At 44.8% G+C, this 24,182-nt stretch overlaps 1 protein-coding gene across 1 annotated transcript; it reads right to left on the reverse strand.

The window, feature by feature from the left end:
* Positions 1-4,366: 4,366 nt before the first annotated feature.
* ACRBP (acrosin binding protein) lies at positions 4,367-23,030 on the reverse strand. Its single transcript, XM_083592472.1, has 9 exons — positions 22,917-23,030; positions 19,775-19,987; positions 17,777-17,871; positions 11,649-12,382; positions 8,338-8,470; positions 7,105-7,284; positions 6,837-7,001; positions 6,661-6,747; positions 4,367-4,881 (listed from the first exon to the last, which is right to left on the reverse strand). The coding sequence occupies exons 1-9, from the start codon at positions 22,954-22,956 to the stop codon at positions 4,759-4,761; spliced, it is 1,770 nt and encodes a 589-aa protein (XP_083448598.1). The 5' UTR covers positions 22,957-23,030; the 3' UTR covers positions 4,367-4,758.
* Between the last annotated feature and the right edge of the window lie 1,152 nt (positions 23,031-24,182).

A 24,182-nucleotide genomic window follows, 5' to 3' on the forward strand; every position in this document is an offset into this window, starting at 1 on the left:
TTAATTTGTTCTGGAGGTCTGTACTTAACCTGAAACTGTTCTTAACCTGAAAACCACTTTAGCTAATGGGGCCTCCGGCTGCCGCCGCACCGCCGGAGCACAATTTCTGTTCTCATCCTGAAGCAAAGTTCTTAACCTATTTCTGGGTTAGCGGAGTCTGTAACCTGAAGCGTATTTAACCTGAAGCGTATGTAACCTGAGGTACCACTGTATTTTGAAAAATATATATGAATGAATTCCTATGCCCCACAAATAACCCAGAGATGCATTTTAAATAAAAGGACACATTCCATTCATGTAAACACATGCTGATTCCTGGACCATCCGCGGGCCAGATTGAGAAGGCGATTGGGCCACATCCGGCACCTGGGCCTTAGGTTGCCTAACCCTGATGTTATATGGTAGGGGTGGGTACAGATGTACTTTTAAAATAGGCTTCCGCTTCCCATTTATAGTGGTTTCCTCCAGTGCTATTTTTCTGGAAAAAGAGGTGGCAGAACTCACCATGAACGCCTCTGTTGCTCTCTTATAATGGCAATGGCACTCACCTAAGAGGTGCCAGAACTGAGGTCCAGTGAGCTCCGGCTGAAAAGAATAATCCCTGGTTTCCTCCATGTGTGTGACACAATAAGCAGATGTGTTCCTTAGGGATTTGAACCCAGATCGCCGTTGTACGCTTTCTCCTTCTCCCAGTCTTCAAAAGGACTGTCCATCCATATTTTTCATTTTAAAAAATGCAACTCGACTAGTCATTTGAAAATATAATTGTTTTATTTATTAAAGGGAAATCTGTTTCTTCCTTCCTTCTTTTTTATATTTTGGTTTATTGATTCCAAAAAGAAAACAAACAGTCAACGAAAACACTTTCACATCTTACGAGAAGATATAATAGTTTCATAATACATATCTTCTATGGAGACTTCCCATCACCCCATCATGGTTCCTTAGTACTTTTTGGTTTGTTGCACTTATCTTTATCACTAATAATACATCTTAGTTCTATTAAGTTACTATGGTTTCCTACTTTCCTACAGAAGTCACTCCAGGCCTGCCGACGAGTTCAAATTTTTGCAGTGTCCCATTCCCTCATAAATGTTTGTTCAGTCCGGTCCCTTAATTTTTCCATCATTTTTCCTAATTCTGCAAACTCTTAACAGTTTTAATTGCCACTCCAGTTTAGTCGGTGTTACATCTCTTTTCTAGTTTCCAGCTATTATAATTTTTGCTGCCACAGCGGCATAGAGAAATATCTTCCTCACCTTTTTGGGTATATCCATGTCTATTATGCCTAAAAGGAAGGCTTTGGGGTTTTTTTTGCAAAGGTAATCTTGAATATATTTTTGAGTTGGTTGTAAACTGTTTCCCAAAATTCATTTACTTTTCTGCAGTTCCGCCACATATGTAGCATTGTGCCTTCTGCCTTGCCACATCTCCAACAACATTTTGAGGTGTTCCTATACATTTTTGCTAGTTTTGAAGGCGTTAAATACCACCTTTATAGCATCTTCATAAAATTCTCTCTCAGTGTGTAGCACGTGGTAAACCTTAGGTCTCCCTTCCATAATCTTTCCCAAGACTCCATTGGGATATTATATCCAAAGTCTTGGGCCCATTTGACCATCACAGATTTTACCTCCTCCTCCTTCACCTCAAGGAGAAGTTTATACTGATTGTATTCTGATTTTAATCTGATTTTAAGCTGTATTTAAATCAATTGTTTGTTTTTATGTTTTTATGTATTATACATTCTGATATTAGCCGCCCTGAGCCCAGTTTTGGCCGGGGAGGGCGGGATATAAATAAAATTATTATTATTATTATTATACATTTTAGAGAGAGTTTTCTCTTTTGATTGCCTACTCTTTTTCTCTTTTTCTAATCTATATGGGTTCTGTAGCAAAACACTTCCTTTTATCTGATTTGAATGTCTCATTTAGTTGATGGTATTGGAGTCAGTCTGAAAGATGTGATCTAATCTCATCGAAACTTTTTAATCTAAGCTGGTTTTCCTCTTCTTCTAAGAATATTCTATATAGGTTGGCCAGTTTCCTTTCATATTTTTTTTTTCTTTACTGCAAATGCCACTAAGGATGATATACACCAGGGTGTTTTTTGTTCAAGTAGATCTTTGTATTTGGCCCATACCACATATAGCAGGTTGCTTATATGATTCAAAAATCCTTTGTGGACCTTAACCTTATCATACCCTAAATAGGCGTGCCATCCATAATGGTTATTGAAGCCTTCCAAATCTAATAAATCCATATTCTGTCATAGCAACTGTTAAGTTGTGGGTGAACATATCAGACAGCACAGCGATTCTCCAAACAGCTCTTGTTTATTCACAGGCCAGAACAGAACTGAACTGAAGGGTTCAGCCAGCCTGCTTATATAGAGCTCCACTAGAACGCAACAGTAACCAATTTCTGTAACTGTCCAATCACTGAACGTCACTTTCGATCCCTTATTTGCATATGTGGACCTGAACTATCTACAGTATCCCCCTGCTGGCCCAGGGTGAGAACTTCAGTACATAACAGCAACCATTCTCTGATCCAGGAGAGGCAGGTATTATTTCAAATCTGGCAGGGAAAATCCCCCCCTTTCTTTTATATTTATTAATAATTTGTGCTTAATCCTGGGTGTGTCCCCCCCCCCCCCGCCAGATGAATCTAGAGATGTCTCGTTGCCATTCTTTGAAGCAGCCCAATCCCCCTATCATCAGAATTGATTGGAAGAAAAAAAGCATTTTTGGAAGTACATTCATTTTTATGGTGGATATTCTTCCCCAGAATGATCATTTTAACCTACTCCAAATCTCCAGGTTCCTTTTGATTTTTCCCCATGTTTTTATATTGTTATCTTGGAATAGATTGATATTTTTTGCCGTTAGCCATATTCCTAGGTATTTTACTTTCTTACAGATTGTCAGTTTCGAAGTTCTTTCTAGTTCCTCTCTTTCTTAGGCTCCCATATTCTTAACCAATAATTTCGTTTTTCTACTGTTCAGTTTGAAGCCCGTCACCTGACCAAATTCCTTGATTGTTTCCAACACTTTTAATAAGCTTTCCTTTGGATTTTCTGTCATGATTATAAGGTCATCAGCAAAGGCTTTTAATTTGTATGACTTCTCCCCTACTACAATTCCTCTTATGTTTGTACAGTATATTCTCTTATTTAGCAGTTCCAATACCAGTATAAATAACAATGGAGATAATGGACACTCTTGCCTTGTCCCTTTTCCTATATTACAGCTGTCTGTGGCATTTCCATTTATGATTAGTTTAGCTTGCTGATCTGAATATATTGCCTCAATTCCTTTACAGAAGGTCTCTCCACAACCCATTCTATAAATTAATCTTTTCATAAAGTGCCAGGATATGTTGTCAAAGGCTTTCTCCACATCTACTAGCATTAGTGCTGCTGGTTTATCATTCCTGCTTTCTAAATATTCCAAAATATCAATCACATTTCTAATATTATTTTGCATCTTCCTTACCAGGAGAAAGCCCGCTTGATCTTCATGAATGATCTCTTTCAGCGTCTTTTTAAGTCAAAAGTTCTTTTGAAACTGATTTCCCCCTTTAAAAAGACTTAAAAAGGGAAATCAATTTCAAAAGAACTTTTTTTTTTGATGTTGCAAGCACCAGCTGGCTTCTTCTGCAAATTGGTGAAAGTGGTTTTTTCTCTCTGAGATTAATCCTGGAGAGGGAATTGTATGTTTGTATACAACATTGTGAGCGTATTGCCACAGCAGCTTGATTGCTAAAATACCATATGTCTGTATTCATTCATAGGCATACTAACAGGAGCCATACCATTAATTCACACAGGCGGGGGTGAAACGGAATGCTGTGTACAACATCACTGTCAGATAAGGTTGTGTGGAGTCTAAGGTCCACTTATAGCTCAGCCCAGAATTCCTACATCCCAGAACTAGTCATTGTGAAAAAAGGAACAATACTTCTTTGTTTAGAATTCTTAAATGAAAGAACATGGCACTTGATGCAGACCCTGGGAGAGTCCATGGAAAAGAGACTATTTTGCTTAAAAACTTAAGGAAGTGAAGGCAGGTTTTGCCAAACTTTTGAAAAACTAAAAGCGATTTGAGTAGGGTTGCCCAAATCTGGTCTGAAACTAGAAAGAAATCAAATTCTGGACAAAGGAAGCGAAGTGACAGATTGGGTAACACATTTCAAGCCTGTCTAATGCTAGATTCTGAACACAGAATTTACTTTCTGGTCATGAGACTAGGGCTTGTTAAGGGGAAACATCTGCACTCGCATGCAGGCTGTGATCTGATAAAAATAAGTCACCAAAATGTTCACCAGAAATGAAGACAGCACACTGAGCAGCCCTGCAGAGCTGAAGAGATGGTCCTTTATGTATTTGAATACAAAGCATATGGCCTAGCAATGGTGTTGAGATTTGAATTCACTGATGGAGATATGGGTAAGGATCACTAGGGTTAAATGGCTATGCTGCGCTATCTGCCTTCTTGCGGATTCTGCTCTAGGTTGCAGAGTCCCAGATGAGCCTGAAGGATTTGGGTGAAGATGGTTGGTGCTATAGAGACACATTTTAGCTGTACAGTGAGAATATCCACAGTGACATCACAAGCAAAGGACAGAAGAGACCAGCAGAGACTGTGCCCTGCCGAATGCCTTGTATCAGATGAGCATCACACACTGCGCATGTGTTCGTCTCTATGTGCTGCATCTTCTCTGCCTTACCACCTCGCTATTGGAGCCACTGCTTTCACTCTCTCCCCTCTCCATTACTGAGAAAGAATTTCTTGTTCCAAAGCACCACTTCCTCTTCCCCTTCCTCCCTACTTAGCACTCGGTAAGTCTGGTGTTTTTGGCAAGGCTTCCGCATCACCTGAGGGGTGAAAGAAGAACAGAACATTAGAGCTGTCTTCTCCAATTCTGACGAAGGATCAAATCACCTTGCCCCAAACTAACCACAGGGTTAGGGTAAAGCCACCAGTTCGGTTGCACTGGGCGCTGAGCTGCAGGGGGCACAATAACAGTGCTGTAGAACGGAGTGCAAGAGGCAGGGGAGGGCACCAGATTTTAGCATCACACAGGGTGCCGCTGAAATTTGAGAGACCAAAGTTTGCCACTACTAGCCAAGTGGAACTTGGCATCCTTTAGAATCCGTGTGGGGAACCCTTGGTCCTCCAGATGTTGCTAGACTACAGCAACATCTGGAGGGCTAAAGTTGCCCTGCATGTTGGACGGGCCTCTGGAACGGATCCTGTTCGCAACCAGAGATACCACTGTACTCTGCAAAGACTGAACCAAGATGGGGAACATTGCTGCTGGCTAGTTGGAAATAACTTGCAAAAGAGCAGCTAAAGGCTCCTCTAGATTTCTTGTTGCGCCACACTTTCCAGGCACAGGTCTGAGCTTTAAAGCTCCATGTCCACGTGGTTTTTGTTTTCCCAGGGAAAGCCTGCATTTTACCACTGAATTGGAGCAAGCAGCAATCCATGGGAAATCACATTGATTCAGCAGCAAAAAAAGACTTCCCCCAGGGTGCAAGCCTGGGCAGTGTGCATGGAAATCCTGGGCTGTCTGGATGACAAGACGCCATTCTCGGTCTCTCTGGTGTGCTCCAGAGGAAAGCAGAGCAATACGTTTGGCACCAGCTTGGCTATAGGACTTGCCAGAAGGAGACGTACAAGGTGACATCCAACTGTCTTAGGGACGCCACACCGGATTTGTGTAGGGTTTGTTGTTATTGTTTAGTCATCTAGTCGTGTCCGACTCTTTGTGACCCCCTGGACCAGAGCACACCAGGCACTCCTGTCTTCCACTGCCTCCCGCAGTTTGGTCAAACTCATGTTGGTAGCTTCGAGAACACTGTCCCACCATCTCGTCCTCTGTCGTCCCCTTCTCCTTCTGCCCTCCATCTTTCCCAACATCAGGGTCTTTTCCAGGGAGTCTTCTCTTCTCATGAGGTGGCCAAAGTCTTGGAGCCTCAGCTTCAGGATCTGTCCTTCCAGTGAGCACTCAGGGCTGATTTCCTTCAGAATGGAGAGGTTTGATCTTCTTGCAGTCCATGGGACTCTCAAGAGTCTCCTCCAGCACCGTAATTCAAAAGCATCAATTCTTCGGCGATCAGCTTTCTTTATGGTCCAGCTCTCACTTCCATACATCACTACTGGGAAAACCAGAGCTTTTACTATACGGACCTTTGTTGGCAAGGTGATGTCTCTGCTTTTTACTCCTGAGTTTTTTCTTCTCCCAAAGATATGCTGCAAGGTTTAGGATCAGAGTTTTCCTTCTCCCAGATGGGCTACCTTCCCAGGCTGACAAGCCCCATCTGCCCCTATCACTGCACCTTTTCTTCTCAGTAAAACGCAGGTGTTCCTGGGGAAATCGCCATGACAAAAACAAGCAAATGCTCGGACATGGTGCTTGAAAATGCAGACCTGTGCCCAGAAACACGGCACAAAAGGAAGTCTGGGTGAGCCCTCAATGCATGATCCAACTAAACAAAGACAGCCTTGTTGCTTTCTACCTCTTTTCTTTTTAGTTGAAAGGAAGAGGACGGGGATAAGCTTTGCCTTTCCGTAATGAGGGAGCACTCAAGAAACAACTGATTTCTTATACTTAAGCTTCAAGAAGGGAACTTGAAGGTGTCACCTCCCACCTTCTCTCCAGCTAGGCTGTCTTTCAGACACTGCTTGCTCTTGAAAGCGCAGTAGGTGGGGTGTTGAACTCCTGTCGAGTCGCAGATCTGGGAAGAAGGAAATGACAAGGTGGCGGGGGTGACAGGAACAAACCAATGTGATGGGGGCAAGGGACAGGTATTCCATTAATACTCACTTCTTTTGGGAAATCTCCTTTTTGGAAGGAGGAATACTCTGTCTTCAACCACAGAGACACCCGATAATCATCACAGCCACGAGCAGCCAAGCGACCGCACCAATAGTCTGCTTTCAAGCCTGCATATGTCTCAACCCCAAAATACTCTTCTACCCCTGTGGGGACCTGGTGGTAAAAAATGAGGAGGAGGGAAAGGGGCTGAATCAATGGAACTTGTCTGCAAGCAAAGCTTTCTGTAATATCTGGGCAACCTAAACGTTTGGCTTACCCTGGATTGCATAGCCTGGTGTTGAGCCAAGATCCCCGGGTTGATGTAGGATGTGAATATGCCACCAACACAGTGGGTACGCTTCAGATTGGAGGCTCCTTGGCACTGCTCTGTCTTCAGGGAGCAGAAAGCACACTCAGAGCACATGTCGGCATGGCGTCGGCCAAAGCTATCACACACCTAGGGAGTGATGGAGCAATGAGAAGGACCAAAACATAGCCGCGCCTGCTGGAACAATCTACCTCTCTGTCTTGAAGCATGTGGCAAACCACTGTTGCGCGTGCAGTCCTTCCCAACATGTCGGTCCTTCTGTTCAGAGTGCGGCGCCTTGCCTACCCTGCAACGTTCCTCAGATGAAAACAGGGACAAATGTCTGGCGGCTTCTCCTCCTCCTCACCCACTCTCCAGCAGCCACTAGGAGCTGCCCAAGAGAGGAGGCCGGCAGTGGCAGCCATAGAGAGCCCACCGGATTCTCCTTCACAGCTGCCACTGCTGTTGCTTGGGACAAGCGCTGGCTCATCCCTCTCTCTGAGCTCAGTAGCAGCACCATGGGCAGGGGAAACAGGGACATTTCGGGATCAAGTCAAAAGCCAGGATGGCTTTCGTAATTCCAGGACTGTCCCTGGAAAAAAGGGGCGCTTGGAGGGTATGCCCTTGTAACTGAACTGGATCCAAAAATTGATTTGCTGCTAGGCCAGTTCAAGGTATTTGCGTGAATTCTCAAAGGCCTAAATAACTTGGGCGCCAGTTGTCTGAGTCCTGTGTTCCACTTCAGTCACTGAGATCTTCTGATGGGACACTTCTGGTGGTGTCGCACGCCCCTGAGGCCTGGTTGACCATCACTAGAGACTGATCCTTTAGTGTGCTGAGCCCTGCCCTATGGAACTGTTTATTCTTCCCTCAGAAGTTTTTTGAAATCTTTGTATAAATAGGCATTTACCATATGAATGTTCTTTTTGTTGTTATGTTTTGTATGGACGGTCTATTTTTTATTTTATTTTTATATGTTGCATTCCGCCTTGCTGCATTCTTTTTAAAATGAAAGTGAGGATTATAAATTCACAAATAAAGTTCTGTTCAACCAAACTGCCTCCCCATCTCCTCTTATCAGGACCTCTTACTAGCTCAGAAGGGGGCACCGAAATTGAAGGTGGGCTTGGAGATCTCCCCATTTATCAACTGCTGGGCTCTGCTGTGAGAAGGTATGAAACTGGCATCCAGCACGGAGCTTACCAAATCCCCAAAGCCAAAGGTTTTTGACTCCATTTGTTTCCAGGCCTTGCTAACAGCTGAGGATATGCAAATGTCTTGCAGCACTGCATAGCAGAGAATCACCAGAGCTTCTTCCTTGTCAAGAGCTAAGAGGCTAAGGCAACAAAGGAGAAACGGAGAGAAGGAAATTGTGAGAAGGAGGGCGGCCATTTTGATCTCCCAACCCCCTCACAATATCTCTTAGAGGCAGCTCCGATACCTGGGTGCTCATCAGCCCGAGAAGAAACCGCTGAAAATGGCAGCCTTCTATGTCAATCCCCGCCCGCTTCTCATTGTAACCAATTAAGGAAACATGGGACTAAGATGACTCATGTGTGGGGAAATGCATGCTGCGCTATCTAAGTAGATAGAGGAAGGGGAAGTTGATATCCAACTGCCATTTTCAGTGGCAAACCCATATCTACTCTCATGCCTTGTTTGAGCCTCAGAAGAGGTCCTTATTTACCGTATTTTTCACTCTATAAGACGCACCAGACCACAAGACGCACCTAGTTTTTGGAGGAGGAAAACAAGAAAAAAAATATTCTGAATCTCAGAAGCCAGAACAGCAAGAAGGATCGCTGCGCAGTGAAAGCAGCAATCCCTCTTGCTGCTCTGGCTTCTGGGATAGCTGCACAGCCTGCATTCGCTCCATAAGACGCACACACATTTCCCCTTACTTTTTAGGAGGGGAAAAGTGAGTCTTATAGAGCAAAAAATGAGGTAAATCCACAGGACAGGTGCCCCTATGGCGTAATGCAGAGCCTCACAAAATAGTTTTCCCTGGGTCCCATAAAGGAGGAACATATGCTTTGGAGGAACCCATAAATGGTAATCCACAGAGAGTCCTATTACCATACCACCACATTGATGGGCTGTCAGAATATGTGCATGTTTTTACAATTACAGACAAGTTATCAAGTGACGCCTTGTTTGAGTGAATGGGCCATCGTGGATGCTGATTGGCAAAAAGAGAGAACTGCCCATGCAATTGGAAAATTAGCAAAAGAAGTTGACAATTTTAAAATAGATCTTACATACGATTGAATATGCAGTTGTTTAGGTTAATAAATAACTGATGCTAACATATAGGGCTGGATTTTACTAACCCGGACTAAGGATTCCTAGTAGCACAATGGGGATTTCCTCCCTTCCCCGCTCTCTGAAATCCACTCTGAAATCTGTCTGGAGAATGCTGCGGAACAGTGTGCGGGATGTGGAGACGAGAGAACATCCCATTTGGCAAGCAGAAATCTTTGCCCTGATAGAATGACCGTCTTAGTGCAATACTGAATGCCAACCACAGACGCTGCTTTTGAAAAATTCGCAACATGCTCCTTTAAGCTCTACCTACAGCTGCCAGAAAATCTAATTGTGCGCTGTGGTTTTGCAATGCATTATCTGAAAGTGTGGAACTGCCAAAGGCTTGGGATACGTTAACACTCTAGCAGGATACACCAGCAAACTCTTGGGTCCCAACAAATGTGCAGATATGAAACCCTGACAAACGTCTTTGTTTTTTTGTTTTTTAAGGAGAAATGTATGACTGGGGGAAAGGAGGAGGAGGGGTTCTGGAGTAAAGACGAGGCAGGTGAGGAGAACATTAGTCCCCTGTCCTAGTTCCAGATCCGGGGTTTGGAGGACCCTTGGGTAACATGTCCCCCATCTTTGTGGGTCTCCCTTCCCCTCACCAAGGCACCGTGACCTACTCCTTGCCTTCTGGACCCAATCCCTACAACGCCCAGGGTAGGAGGTAGGCAGGAGGGAAGTGGAGACTACTGCTCTTCACTTTGCTCTTCTCATTGCTTGCATTTTTGAGAAGGTAGCTGAACAGGTGACAATAATGAACAGGATGTTTGCCCCCTGTAGGGCTGTGAGCATCAACTAGCGCCTGACAACACCTACAAGTACCGATTCCTTTCTCCCCATCGCTCCTGTTCTCAACATCACCTGAGGATGTGGTTTCCCCCCATTTCTTTATTTGAAACTTCGCTCAACCTGTTATTCGTTCATTCAAACCACATTTCTTTCCACATTCATGGCTTCTTGTCTGCGTTTCAACTTTTTGTTGTCGCTGCTGCTGCATCCTCGGTTGGCGGCAATAGAGCTGATTTGGGGAAGCTGCCATTATAATTTCCCAGAATGCTCTGAGAATTGCATCATTGTGGGACATTTCAGAGGGGGGTAGTGGAAAAGGCAAGTTCCATTCACACCAACCCCTTCTCTCCAAATGACACGATGTTCAAAGAAGTCTACGAAAAAGAAGTGGAAGTCCCCAAAATGAGCTGCTGCCACTCTTAGGGAAAGATAAAGTCCCAGCCCTCAAATGGGTATAAATGGGATGGCAATGAACCAATTTGTACCTATTAATTACTCAGGAGAAATCATTCCATTACATCTAAAATGTCAACGGAAATTTAATTCTTTGCTCATTATGAAACAGATATGCACACTTAGAATCCACTCTTTCCTGAAGTAGCTGCTCTTTCTCTCTTTTTAAAAGTGAGTGGATTTGGTCTTCCTTGTTTTTCACTTGGTTTTAGAGTGTGTGGGCTTGTGGCTGTTTGAAACATGGCCGTCACAAGGGATAAATAACTGAGGAACTGCTAGACTGGCCCAAACTGGGAGCTGAAGCGTTGCATCGATGTCAGTAATTTCGTATACCTTTGGGTAAGTTTTTAAAGGAGTAAGGATATGGAGAACCAACAATTTCCCTCATAAAAGAAAGCAATGCAGCTGTCGCTCATCCACACACTGATTTAGCACTCATAGGGCGCTAGGCCCTGTACAAAATAAAACCTGTATGCAATTCCTGACCAGAAAGCACCTTACATTCAACAATTAAGAGGAACATGGATTGATGATGTAGGAGATCTGGGGAAGAGGCAGCACGGAGTAAAGTGAGAGCAGAGGAATGATGGGGGTGACTCAGTTGTATGGCTTTGCAGTGTGCCAGAATATCCAAACCCTGTACATTGTTGGGGTGACTATGTTGACCGAGTTGAAGAAGCACGCCTTGAAAATAAACTTTAGGACTTTCCACATTATTTGTCCTCAATGCACTTTTTATTTTCTACTTATAACTTTAGTCCACACAAGCATTTTGGAAATATAGAAATATATATTTAGTCAATATAATGAGGGGAAACGAAAGGGAGGAGCCAGTGGGAGCTGACAACAAAGGTGTCCCATCGCTAGGCATCTTCCTCTAGGCCCTGCCGCCTGTGCTTTGGGGGGCTGTTTTCCTCAGCAAATGCTACTACTTTTGGCCTGGGAGCAAGACTTGCCCTTACCTCCCCTTGGAACTGGACCCTTCCTGGCTAGTCAGCATATTCAGGTCTCCTTCTCCGCCTCCTTCCTTTGATCCTTTGTAAGGCTGTGCGTTCTCGGCATTCAGGGACTGCTCCAGGGAGAAGGCCATGCCGATCAGGCGGTGGATGCTCTTGTGGAGCTGCTGGTTTGAGAGCCCCTTGGTGACTGATGGCTCTTCAGTTTCGGAGGCGGCCATTTCGGTGGTGGACACGGCTTCTGCAGTGGCCGCGACGAGCACGGCACTCACGTAGTCTGGCGTGCTGGAGGGAGTTGAGAAGGAACGTTCCCTGGCCACGGGCTCCTGGCCTGAGACGGCAAAGGAATATTTCAAAATGGCGTCAATGTTGGAGCGGAGGCGGGCGTCGCGGGAGGGTGTGGCACTATGGTCTATTGGCGCCATGTTACGCAACTGGCTTGGGGATGGAGAAACGGCATTGACTTCATCTTGATCCTCGTACTCGTCTTCATGTCTGTGCATGTGTTCGTACTCATGTTCATGCTCATGCTCATGTTCATGCCCGTGTTCATGTTCGTGCTCATGTTCATGCCCATGTTCATGCCCGTGTTCATGTTCGTGCTCATGTTCATGCCCATGTTCATGCTCATGTTCGTGCTCATGTTCATGTTCGTGAACCTCATGTTCGTGAACCTCATGTTCGTGAACCTCATGTTCGTGTTCATCCTCATCCTCTTCAAACTCTGGGCACAGTATCCGCTATCCAGGGTGGGGGTGGAGGAAGGAGAAAATTTGGGAAAACGTGACCAAGTTGTCTTGGGTGAAGAATCCTCTCTCCCACTCCCCCATGTAAAAGAGGACTGTCTCCTTTTCTCATCAGACCTAGTTCATTACCTGGTATTAGTATTAGTACAGTGGTACCTCAGGTTAAGAACTTAATTCATTCTGGAGGTCCGTTCTTAACCTGACACTGTTCTTAACCTGAGGGACCACTTTAGCTAATAGGGCCTCCCACTGCCACCACCGCGCAATTTCTGTTCTCATCCTGAAGCAAAGTTCTTAACCCGAGGTACTATTTCTGGGTTAGCAGAGTCTGTAACCTGAAGCGTCTGTAACCCGAGGTACCACTGTATTAGTATTAGTATTAGTATTCTAGGCCACCAGTCTGACTGGGTGGCATCCAACAAATTAAAACATCAAACACAGTAAAATATCAAACATTAAAAACTTCCCTAAACAGGGCTGCCTTCAGATGTCTTCTAAAAGACAGATAGTTGTTGTTGTTTTTTCCTTGACATCTGACCGGAGGGTGTTCCACAGGGCAGGAGCCACTACCGAAAAGGCCCTCTGCCTGGTTCCCTGTGGATTCATGTCTTGCAGTGAGGGAACTGCCAGTAGGCCCTTGGAGCTGGACTTTAGTGTCCAGGCTGGACTATGGGGTGGAAACGGTCCTTCAGGTATACAGGGATTTCCCAATTTCCACATTCCTCCCATTAAAAAAGAAGAAGAAAAAGGACTTCCCCTCTTAAAAGACCATAACCACAGTGAAGGCCTATTTTCTGCTGCTATTCCAAGCAGACCTGGCTCCCTGGTGCGGTTAAGTCCAGCCATATTTATTTCATATGCCCCTACTATGCCAAAATGGCTTCTAAGAGGTCTTCTGCATGATGTCTGTGGTTGAGGGGGAAATGAAAGCTTTCCACCCCACCTGGGATGGAAAAACATACAGGGTAGGACTACTGCTTACACCAGTGATGGCCAAACTAAGCCCTCCAGCTGTTTTGGGACTACAATTCCCAGCATCCCTGACCACTGGTCCTGTTAGCTAGGGATGATGGGAGCTGAAATCCCAAAACAGCTGGAGTGCCAAATTTGGCCATCTCTGGATTACAACAAAACAACACCACCACAAACTGGCTTATAAGTATAAAAGCAAATTTACTAGAATAATTTACTAGAATAATAGTTAAAGCCATGGTTTTCCCAGTAGTGATGTATGGAAGTGAGAGCTGGACCGTAAAGAAGGCTGATCGCCGAAGAATTGATGCTTTTGAATTATGGTGCTGGAGGAGACTCTTGAGAGTCCCATGGACTGCAAGAAGATCAAATGCATCCATTCTTAAGGAAATTAGCCCTGAGTGCTCACTGGAAGGACAGATCGTGAAGCTGAGGCTCCAATACTTTGGCCACCTCAGGAGAAGAGAAGACTCCCTGGAAAAGACCCTGATGTTGGGAAAGATGGAGGGCACAAGGAGAAGGGGACGACAGAGGACGAGATGGTGGGACAGTGTTCTTGAAGCTACAAACATGAGTCTGACCAAATTGCGGGAGGCAGTGGAAGACAGGAGTGCCTGGTGTGCTCTGATCCAGGGGGTCACGAAGAGGCAGACACGACTAAACGACTAAACAACAACAACAAGAGAGAGAATTGTAACCGTTCAAGCAACAAACATACTAAGGTGCCATGTGCAAAACAAAGCCTGGATATACTGTAAACATGGAGTGGATAAATGTACAACTGTATCTTAACAAGTTACATGTGCAATAAATGTTATACAGACTGGATAAATGAACTGTTCAACAAGTAGCGTAAGTCCAATCACAGAACAGTAACCCCGTGCTGCCACAATGGCAAGGGTAGCACACTGGAGAATATGAAAAAGTTTTTCAAAGCTTGAACTGGATGAGATGTTCTTCAATGGGTCTTGAGTTGGAAACACAAAGCCCTATGCATGGATCAACCACAGGAAGGCAATTCAAAGCCACCGCCCTGGTGAGAATAACACAAGTGGGCAAAAGGAGATCTGTTCTCCGGATATATTACAGGTTTCGCTGCACGCTTCATCAGTCTGAAAAGCCGGTCGTACAAAACGGTTTATAATGTTTATTGCACATGTAACTTCTTAAGATGCAGTTGTACACTTATCCACTCAATGTTTACAGTATCTCCAGGCTTTGTTTTGCACATGGCACCTGAGTATGTTTGATGCTTGAATGGTTACAAGTCTATCTCTGTTCTAGCTATTATTCTAGTAAATTAGGTTTTATACTAATAAGCCAGTTTAGGGTGTTGTTGTTTTGTTGCATTATTATTACTGCCACCACATTCAATACTTTGTGCATATACAACACTGGATTACACAATAGGGTTTCACCCCCCTGAAATTGGCTGGCACGGTTGTCAGGAGGAGCCCCAGAACAGTGTGCGGGGGGATGTGGGGGAATCATCACGTCCGATAAGCTGGAATGCTCTGAACCATCAATTTAGCATGATGTGGAATTCCTCGTATTATTTTAAAGAGAGGCTTGAAAGAAGCATCGCTTCCCCTGGCATGCAGACCTATTTGTTTTGTCGCCTCTTCTAAAAGAATTTCGGCAGTGTTATGTACTGAGTTGAATAGGATCCAGAATGCAGCAGTCTGGCTGGTCCTAGAACAATAGGATTCAGAATGCAGCAGTCTGACTGGTCCTAGAACAATGCAGCAGTATGATTGGTCCACAGGAGCCACCCAATCCAGCTCCAGGTGGAAGTGAATCCACAACCTGATTGGCCCACGGGAGAATCCTGGAATTAACCAATCACGTGCAGCCCATTGTGTAAATAATGTATATAAAGCAGATATTGTGGGGGAACTTTGATTCCTCTTCACCACTATGAGCTGAATAAAGAGCATGAAATCCACTCTCGACTCCGAGTATATTTCAGGCAGGTTTTCCAAATAATATTAAATCTTCAAAACTCGATTACCGGGGGCAAAAGGAAAGGGAGAACATGCACACAAAGAGCAATGTTCTGTCTTGAAACAACCTAATTTAATACATTATCTGAAAAAAAAGGTATCACCCGTCTCCTGCTTGAAAGCAGATCAACCCCTCCTAAGGAAGACGAGGCAGGGCCAGGAATAAAAAAGCATTGGGAAGCTACATTCACTGTTGTTTCTCTGGGCACACAGGTTTTGCAAGTTTTGGAAGCACCACAAAAGAAACTGCAAAACCTGCTGGGCCAAGAGGCCACGGTGAAATGATCCTATCCACCACAGGCAGTGGAATTAGGGATGTCTGGTTGTGTTAACAGCACAACCCCTTCTCTGCATTCGTTCCTCAGTCCTTCCAGCCTGGAGCCAAGGCAATATTAAAGTCCTGCTTGCTGCAGCAGATATAAAAGACCGGAAAAAGAAAAGGCAGGAAAGTGTAGCAATTGCATAATCCCCCTATAAATTAAAATTTCAGCAGCTGGTAAGAGCATGAGTAGTTCAGGGATTATTATTTTTTAATTATAAGTTGTGTGCCCTTGCTTCTCAGTTTGACCCTTCTACATGGTTTTGTATGTTTTGTGGTATTTTATGCATTGTGATTTGCCATTATCTTTACCGATTGCAGTTTAGTGATTATTGGAATTGTTAAGTGTAAACTGTTTAATTTTTATTTGCTGATATCTAATTTTACTGTTTACTCTTACATTCTTACGAATTATTGAATATTGCTTTACAGTCGTACCTTGGAAGTTGAACAGAATCCGTTCCAGAAGTCCGTTCGACTTCCAAAATGTTCACAAACCAAAGTATGACTTCTGATTGGCTGCAGGAAGCTCCTGCAGCCAATCAGAAGCTGCAGAAGCTCTGTCGGACGCTCGGCTTCCAAAAATAGTTCGCAAACCGGAACAGCCACTTCCGAGTTTGCAATGTTCGTGAGCCAAAACGTTCGACTCACAAGGCGTTCGAAAACCAAGGTACGACTGTATTTGATATGAGCTGTTTATTTTAAAGTTGTGTTTTTATTATGACTTTTTTTGCATTGGATCAGATTGTCAATAGGTGTGCAATATTTGCTGTCTATTTTGTTGTTTCTTCAGGTTGTAAACCGCCTTGGATATGGTAATATAGAAAGGTGGTACAGTATACAAATTAAAAGTGGGGGGGAAATGAGTGAAATATCCCTGCCCATCCAAACATTTGCCCTAAGATCTGAGCAAAGGCAAGGGACTCGTAAGAAAATACACCTTCTATAATGTAACAAACTCCTGACAGCCATGATTTCTGAATAGCATATGTCAATTTAAGGCAGAAGTTTCTTGGCCTGTGCACTGGGTGCCCCTTGTTGTCAAGGCTGCAAAATGGAGGAAGACTGATACAGTGGTACCTCGGTCCTTGTACTTAATCCGTTCCGGGAATCTGTTCGACTCCCGAAACGGTTCAAAAACCAAGGCGCAGTGTCTGATTGGCTTCAGGAGCTTCCTGCACTCAATCTGAAGCTGCAGTGGGCGTTTGGCTTCTGAAAAATGATTGCAAACCAGAACACTCACTTCCGGGTTTGCGGTGTTCGGGAGCGGATTTGTTCGGGAGCCAAGCCATTTGAGTACCAAAGTACAGTGGTGGTTGTTGTTGTTTAGTCCTCTAGTCGTGTCTGCCTCTTCGTGACCCCCTGGACCAGAGCACGCCAGGCACTCCTGTCTTCCACTGCCTCCCGCAGTTTGGTCAGACTCATGTTTGTAGCTTCGAGAACAGTGGTACCTCGGGTTAAGTACTTAATTCGTTCTGGAGGTCTGTTCTTAACCTGAAACTGTTCTTAACCTGAAGCACCACTTTAGCTAATGGGGCCTCCTGCTGCCGCTGCGCTGCCAGAGCACGATTTCTGTTCTCATCCTGAAGCAAAGTTCTTAACCCGAGGTAATATTTCTGGGTTAGCGGAGTCTGTGACCTGAAGCGTATGTAACCTGAAGCATATGTAACCCGAGGTACCACTGTACCACTATATAGCATTGTGCTATCAGGTCTCAGTGTAACTTCACCTCTCAAGGCAAGCTGCTGGGTCCTTGCGAAAGCATCAGTAAGACTGTGGCCTGGTTTGTGTGGCACCCTGCCTCGCCCCAGCCATCTCGGCTTGCCCGTCCACTCTCAGTCTGCATTTTCGTTCCAGATCTGCTCTGGGCATCTTCTCATGTAGGACCTTGTCCTGTATCCCTATCTGTGCCTCTGCACTAACCCTCCTGAAATCCTCCAGTTATGTGGGAGGGTGAAGGGTAACCTATTAAGGGACCTTAACGATAGCCACATGCCTCAACCTTCTGCTTTTAGCCAAATCACTCAGAATTTCGTATTCTTCTAAAAACAGGAGCTCTGTTGCAGCGGGCAGACATACTTCTCTCCTCCTCACCTTGACGTAGAACCTGCGGTTTGAACACCGAAACTGTGCAAATAGACAAAAAGTCTCAAAACGTATGACGTGAGGAAGATCCGCACAGATGGGACCTGGAAGCAGAAGGCGAAAAGTCTTACCAGGGGAAGGAAGAACGAAAAGTACCATATCCTTGAGCATTGCACAGAAGTAAACAAAGCACCAGTTGTTGAACTGAGCTATACACTTATGTTCTCTATTGACTGAGGGGCCTGTGGAAGTATATTGCCAAATAACGAACTACCATTGGCCAATTTCTTTTCCCCTAATTCCCTTAAAGCCGGGAGGAGAATTTTTACATTGTTTTGTTTCCAGAGCACAAGACATTCAGAATTGCATTGAATTATCGTTGCAGACTAATGAAAGCCCATTCCCCTTCCCATGTAAATCCAGATTAATAGTTGTGGTTTGGGGAATCAAAGTGGGGAAAGGGCACAATCCACTCCGAGGTACTCCTCGGCAAGCCTTGCACGGGTCTGTTTCCGGGTGAATTGTGTCCTCCCTGAACAGAACAGCAGTAAAGGTGAGCCGATGAAAACGCCTAGAGCATCTTCCGCTTCTCCTCTTAGGCCTTCATCTAGTAGGCTGAGAGTGGATCCACAACTGGGTCTTGGCCCAACCTAAGGAGGGTTGCTTCCCTGGCAAAGCCACCATTGTATTTTAATTTTTGAAGAGAAATAGAAAAATAAGAGGAGTATGGAGAGAGAAGGAAAGAGAGATGGGACATGTCTAGCAATATACCGTATTTTTCGCTCTATAGGACGCACCCGACCATAGGACGCACCTTGTTTTAGAGGGGGAGAACAAGAAAAAAAATTCTCCCCCTCTCTGCTCAGCGCCCCTTCAGCGAAGCGGCAGGAGAAACAGAGCCACTTCCATTTCTCCTCCCGCTTCGCTGAAGGGGCGCTGCGCAGCTCTCCCTCTCTGCTGAAGCCAGGAGAGTCTTGCTCTCCCAGCTTCAGCAAAGGGAACCCGAAGCCTTCGGAGCACAGCGTGAGTTCCCGCTGCACTCTGAAGACTTCAGGCGGCTATCCCTGAAGCCTGGAAAGCGAGAGGGGTCGGTGCGCACCGACTCCTCTCGCTCTCCAGGCTTCAGGGAAAGCAACGCGTAGCCTCCGGAGTGCGGAGGGAGCTCTCCCTCTGCGCTTTGGAGGCTTCGCGTTGCTATCGCTGAAGTCAAGGAGCCTGCATTCGCTCCATAGGACCCACACACATTTCCCCTTAATTTTTGGAGGGGAAAAAGTGTGCCCTATAGAGTGAAAAATACGGTATATCTTTTGCTTGTTCTATACTCGCTGATTGCGATAGCTATGCTCCTTTTGTGAACTGTAGTTTGCTAGATAATAATAGTAATAATAATAATAATAATTTTATTATTTATACCTTGCCCATCTGGCTGGGTTTCCCCAGCCACTCTGGGCAGCTCCCAATAGAATATTAAAAACACGATAAAACATCTAACGTTAAAGACTTCCCGAAACAGGACTGCCCTTCAGATATCTTCTAAAAGTCAGATAGTTGTTTATTTCCTTGACATCTGCAGATACTAAAAAGTATTTTTGCTGCAGATACTAAAAAGTATTTATTAGCCACCTCTCTGCCCCATCCTGACAGAACAACAATTCCAAGGGTTCCCCAGGGTTAAGAAATACTGCAAACCCTGCATTTCGCCAGTGTAGATATGCCTTGTGAAAGAAGAAATTATAAAGTTTTGTTTAAAAAAAACAATTCAAAAGTTGGTTCTATGCTGAAAATTGGTTTTAAAGGTTGGTCTGAAGTCTGAAAAAGTTGAAGAAGGTTGCCATAGGACCCGCACAGACATTTACAGGCCATATTTAGAGAGATCTGTAGATTTACAGACTGCAGAAAAGGCTGTTGGTGGCGGGAATCATATATTGAAGAAAGTGCAACCAGAGTCTCTCACCACAAAAGGGATCTGGTGGGAATCTGAAGCGTGAACCAGTGATCTGCACATACCATCTGGGATCTCGCCATGGTTCTCATACTGATCCAGCTGTAGGATTTTAGGATCCTGGCAACCTTTGCTATGTCGGATCTGACACACCACGCTTGCCTTCCACTTGGGCCTCATGGACGCAAAAAAGTCTAGGTACTCGTCAGTCGTGAGGGGGCTGCCGGGCTGGTAGGACAAAGTCCTCGGGATCAACTGTGCCAGGAAGATTAGGAACCCTGAAGGAGAAGTTATAAGTCTGTCAGATTTTTATCGCTTATAGCCAGTGGCTGTTACACCACATATTACAAAACAAAACAAAACACATGTTATAAAAAGTCCAAGAGGAAATTAAGTTACAAGGTACAAGGAGTACAAGGAGATTTTATAAGAATTTTAAGGTCTCAAATATAGAATAGATATTCATAAATGCACACATATCTAAATATACGAACCATGTGCCTGAAATAGTACAGGAGAGCAATCCTGGAGCCATTTTGACTCTCCCAATGACCCCAAATATTCCTCTGCAGTGAGGGAGGCAAATGAGGAAAGCCTTTTCATTGTCTTTTTGCTTGCAAATCCTGTCTTTAAGGGCGTATTTGTGCATGAATAGGGTGAGCCTTTGACCTGGATTCAAGAACTAAAGTATTAACCACCACAAAAGAATAGCCAGGCTGCCCAGGTAATGCAACCAGTGACCATTATCAGGTATCCTGGAAGACAGGATTTCTGCTGTAGACCACCTCCTTCTGTGATGTATGTATGATGTTTTGGGGGGTGGTCTTGGGCTACAGGGTGGGCAGTTTAAAAAGTCTATATAAGGGCTTGAGCACCATTGTTCAGGGTTCTCCTCCCTCTTGTGTGTGGTGAGTGGGGACTCTGTTGCAACAGTTCCTTTGATAAAGATCAAGCTTACTAGCTGCTTTGTGTCTCCATATTCTCTGGTTGGCCTCTGTTATTTTCTCCTACCGATAGGGAACCCACTTAAGGACTCTCTACGGGCTCTGGAATACCCCATGAGGGAAAGGGAGACGTTTTTCTTATAACAGCATGTTATAAAAAGTCCAATAGGAAATTAAGTTACTACAAAGATAAAGAGTAAAGGTAAAGGTAAAGGGACCCCTGACCATTAGGTCCAGTCGTGACGAACTCTGGGGTTGCGGTGCTCATCTCACTTTACTGGCCAAGGGAGCCGGCGTACAGCTTCCGGGTCATGTGGCCAGCATGACTAAGCCGCTTCTGGTGAACCAGAGCAGTGCACGGAAATGCTGTTTACCTTCCCACCAGAGTGGTACCTATTTATCTACTTGCGCTTGATGTGCTTTCGAACTGCTAGGTTGGCAGGAGCAGGGACAGAGCAACAGGAGCTCACCCCGTCGCGGGGATTCGAACCGCCAACCTTCTGATCAGCAAGTCCTAGGCTCTGTGGTTTAACCCACAGCGCCACCTGCGTCCCTTTTAAAAGATAAGGAGTACAAGGAGACAAAAACAACACATGATCAGGCTATTCTGTGATCAACCTCAACTGCACTCAGATCAATGGGTCCTTTGTAAAGCATTAACTGCCAATACCACAGCAAAAACGACAGCCTCTAAAATACCTCCACACAATAAAAAAACCAAAACAAAAACAAAACCACCCTTCTGCAGTTGAAAGGCCAAGAGAGAAGCACAATAAGTCATCCGTCTGACTTTCAGGCTAAATCTTACGCACATTTTCACTGTTGAACACAGTGAAACGTACACCTGAGTAAAAATACATAAGATTACACTGTCATGCACTTGTTATAAAAGATGGTGTTCCTTCACCCAATATTGAATACAGACACTTCTACGTAGATTCCCTCACAATAGCACAGGCCGCAGTAGTTCATTACTGAGCAACCAGAAAGTAGAAGAGGGCCACCTATTGTCCAAAACAGAGATGCAAAATTTGCTGAACTTTTCTCTGCCACCAGAGCTTGTGCAGGCAATAAAGAAAATCTGTTTCTGTAATCGTTGATGGTCTCCAATTTTTTTTACATTGCTTTTATTGCCTATAGATGCTGTTGTTGCAAGCTTTTTTCTGGTATTTTTTAAACATGTAGTTGCATATAAATATTTTTTGTAAATAAAATTACTGAATGTTACTGAACCACTGCACCCAAAGCTTGTTAAATACAGTGGAACCTCGGTTTTCGAACATAATCCGTTCCGGAAGACTGTTCGACTTCCGAAATGTTCGAAAACCGAGGATCAATGGGCTGGCTGCAAAGTTAATGGGAAACAATGAAAAACACGCCTCGGAAGCCATACAACTTCTGAGGCGGATTCAAAAACGGAAGCAATTACTTCCGGGTTTTCGGTGTTCAGATTCTGAATTGTTCTGCTTCCGAGACACTCGAAAACTGAGGTTCTACTGACTGACTTATCAAACCTAAACTTTTTATTTACCAATGAATATCTCTTAGGAAGGAGGGACGCGGGTGGTGCTGTGGGTTAAACCACAGAGCCTAGGACTTGCCGATCAGAAGGTCGGTGGTTCGAATCCCCACAACGGAATGGGCTCCCATTTCTCGGTCCCTGCTCCTGCCAACCTAGCAGTTCAAAAGCACCTCAAAGTGAAAGTAGATAAATAGGTACCGCTCTGGCGGGAAGGTAAACGGCATTTCCGTGCGCTGCTCTGGTTCACCAGAAGCGGCTTAGTCATGCTGGCCACATGACCCGGAAGCTGTACGCCGGCTCCCTCGGCCAGTAAAGTGAGATGAGCGCCGCAACCCCAGAGTCATCCGTGACTGGACCTAATGGTCAGGGGTCCCTTTACCTTTACCTCTTAAGAAATGACGACAGCAACACCCAATTTCACAATTCATTGCGAAGGAATAGTTCCTAAGAGACTTCTTAACTCACCCACCCACCCCAAATGTCCATTTTCTTCAAATCCAGACCAGGCAGAATAAGTTAAAATCACAGTGGGATCAGATCGATGGACTAAGGCCCATGTTGACTTTTATGTCTGACTTCCACATGTTAATAGGAACTGTCAGAAAAAGAGCACCGGCCAGAATATACAACCAAGCCAGTCAGGAGCAATGGCAGTTATAGGCCATAAGGAGCCAAAGATGACCACAAGCCAGAAATCCAGCCAGCCTTCCTCTTGGATAAATGGAGAGGTCGGTCACTCACCCACCAGACAGGCCCATCGTAGCAACTTGAGCCTCAACATTGCCGTTCTGCATCAGGCTCACCCCATTTCAAAGGCCAACAAGGCCAGAAGCTGTTGGAATGAGAACACAATGACCTCATAGTTGAAGCCATTGCAGGAGAAAGAATCTAGGTGGACTAAAGAGGGTTGAGCAGGGGATGGGGAGGACAGGAAAGTGATTTTACATGTGGCGGCCCAGATATGAGGCAAGATAACACACCAGGTTCCATCTGTCACTGAAAGCAGTCGAGTGGGAAGCAAACATCTGAATGTTGCTGTTGTTTAGTCGTGTCTGACTCTTTGTGACCCCATGGACCAGAGCAAGCCAGGCACTCTGTCTTCCACTGCCTCCCGCAGTTTGGTCAAACTCATGCTGGTAGCTTCGAGAACACTGTCCCACCATCTCATCCTCTGTTGTCCCCTTCTCCTTGTTCCCTCCATCTTTCCCAACATCTGGGTCTTTTCCAGGGAGTCTTCTCTTCTCATGAGGTGGCCAAAGTATTGGAGCCTCAGCTTCACGATCTGTCCTTCCAGGGAGCACTCAGGGCTGATTTCCTTAAGAATGAATATGTTTGATCTTCTTGCAGTCCATGGGACTCTCGAGAGTCTGCTCCAGCACCAAAACATCTGAATAATGGGCCACAATTTGATAGAAAAATGAATGGGAGCAGATAATGAACATAGAGATGTTCTTCAAGTCTGGTTCATTCAAGTGGGGTTTACGCAGGAGATGCTTGTGGACGTTAATTAATTTGAGGTAGCGCCACTTGTGCATTTTTCTCCTCGGATACAGACATTTCTGTGTCGCCAGCAAGAGAAACTGGGAAAGTTGGAGAAAAAGGACATCGTGGGACGGTGTGGGTGGTTGAGCAGGGACAGGTTTTACTACTGCTGGATTCTTGTTTCCAAGATAGCGCAGTCCAATTTCCCACATTGAGTTGTTTGCAGGGCATGCTCTTTCCTCCACTAGGGCTCAACATGAACATAGCTCTCTCATGGTGACATGCAAAATGATTGCGGGTGCCTCACACTGCGCCAACTCCCATGTATATATTTAAAATGGAAGTAAGTGGGCGGGTATCAAAATGAAGCAGCACCAGTCCAGATTAAAATGATAATTTAAAGATGGTAGTGAAATGGACGCAAGTATCTATACAAATAGCACTATCTCTGGCTTTTTGGGTACTCATTGAGACAGTTACCGTATTTTTGTGTGCATAAGACTAGGTTCCCCCCCTAAAAATTAT

Source organism: Podarcis filfolensis (assembly GCF_964270895.1).
Source record: "Podarcis filfolensis genome assembly, chromosome: 17".
NCBI lineage: Eukaryota > Metazoa > Chordata > Lepidosauria > Squamata > Lacertidae > Podarcis > Podarcis filfolensis.

What these genes read in the sequence shown, in the direction of transcription:
- ACRBP (XM_083592472.1), bottom strand. Translation starts at nt 22,956, where the DNA reads ATGTTGAGGCTCAAGTTGCTACGATGGGCCTGTCTGGTGG. An exon ending in ACCGCAGGTTCTACGTCAAG is followed by an intron (nt 12,383 to 17,776) that starts GTGAGGAGGAGA and finishes CACCCTGGATAG; the next exon opens with CGGATACTGTGCCCAGAGTT. An exon ending in ACCAGGCTATGCAATCCAGG is followed by an intron (nt 7,002 to 7,104) that starts GTAAGCCAAACG and finishes TTTTACCACCAG; the next exon opens with GTCCCCACAGGGGTAGAAGA.